Source organism: Bison bison, unplaced genomic scaffold (assembly GCF_000754665.1).
Source record: "Bison bison bison isolate TAMUID 2011002044 unplaced genomic scaffold, Bison_UMD1.0 scf7180017864371, whole genome shotgun sequence".
NCBI lineage: Eukaryota > Metazoa > Chordata > Mammalia > Artiodactyla > Bovidae > Bison > Bison bison.
The window spans coordinates 6,238,182-6,238,840 of record NW_011494943.1 but is presented as its reverse complement, the minus strand read 5'-3'; the positions used below and the strand labels follow the sequence as shown (position 1 = coordinate 6,238,840).

The 659-nt window shown below is 67.2% G+C and overlaps 1 protein-coding gene across 1 annotated transcript in view; it reads right to left on the bottom strand.

The window, feature by feature from the left end:
* TTYH2 (tweety family member 2) overlaps positions 1–659 on the bottom strand; it is a 36,638-nt gene that overhangs the window by 4,039 nt on the left and 31,940 nt on the right. Inside the window, exons 13-14 of the mRNA XM_010856098.1 lie at positions 597–659; positions 62–140 (exon numbers count right to left, since the gene is read on the bottom strand). Coding sequence (XP_010854400.1) covers positions 62–140; positions 597–659 — 142 coding nt within the window. The remainder of the gene's footprint in view (positions 1–61; positions 141–596) is intronic.

Genomic DNA, 659 nt, shown 5'->3' with positions numbered 1-659 from the left:
CAGGGTTTGTGCGTTTGCTGGGGAGCCCAGCTTACCGTGGGTGGAGGGGAGCCCAGCTTACCGTGGGTGGAGGGGAGCCTCTTCCAATGAGTGGCACGTTCTCGTAGCGTGGGTTCCCGCCGAACAGCGCGGCTTGGTTCCTGTGGGGCCGAGAGGGGCGAGGAGCGCTCAGGGCGGGGACACAGGTGTGTGCCTGGACTTCTGCAGGAGGGTCCCGGGGGTTTGGGTTTGCGTAAGGGAGATAGAATTGGACCACAGACAGAGGGGAGGGAGAAGCAGCAGGGAGCGGGTGATGGGGCCAGGGGAGACGCGGCTTCTCAGGCCTTCGAGCTGCCCTGCAGGCTTGAGGCAAAACACTGACACCTGCAGCGGCTCTTCCTTGAGCAGATGCTCTCGGGGTGGTGGGGGGGGGGGCCCCACTCAGGCGTCCCAGCTGCGGCCAGGGGCTCAGCTGGCTTCAGATGCCTTCCTCCCCCTCCCTGGCCCCCTGGACCCAAACATGCCCCCGCCTGCAGATCCAGCTCCCCCAAGGCCAGGAAAAGCGCCACAGCCCCAGCCCGGCATGTTGGGGGGAGGCCCCGGGAGCCCCGCCGTACATGTACTCCGAGACGGGGGCATTGGAGATGGTCTGGGCTGGGTGCAGGCTGCCCTGGCTGCCC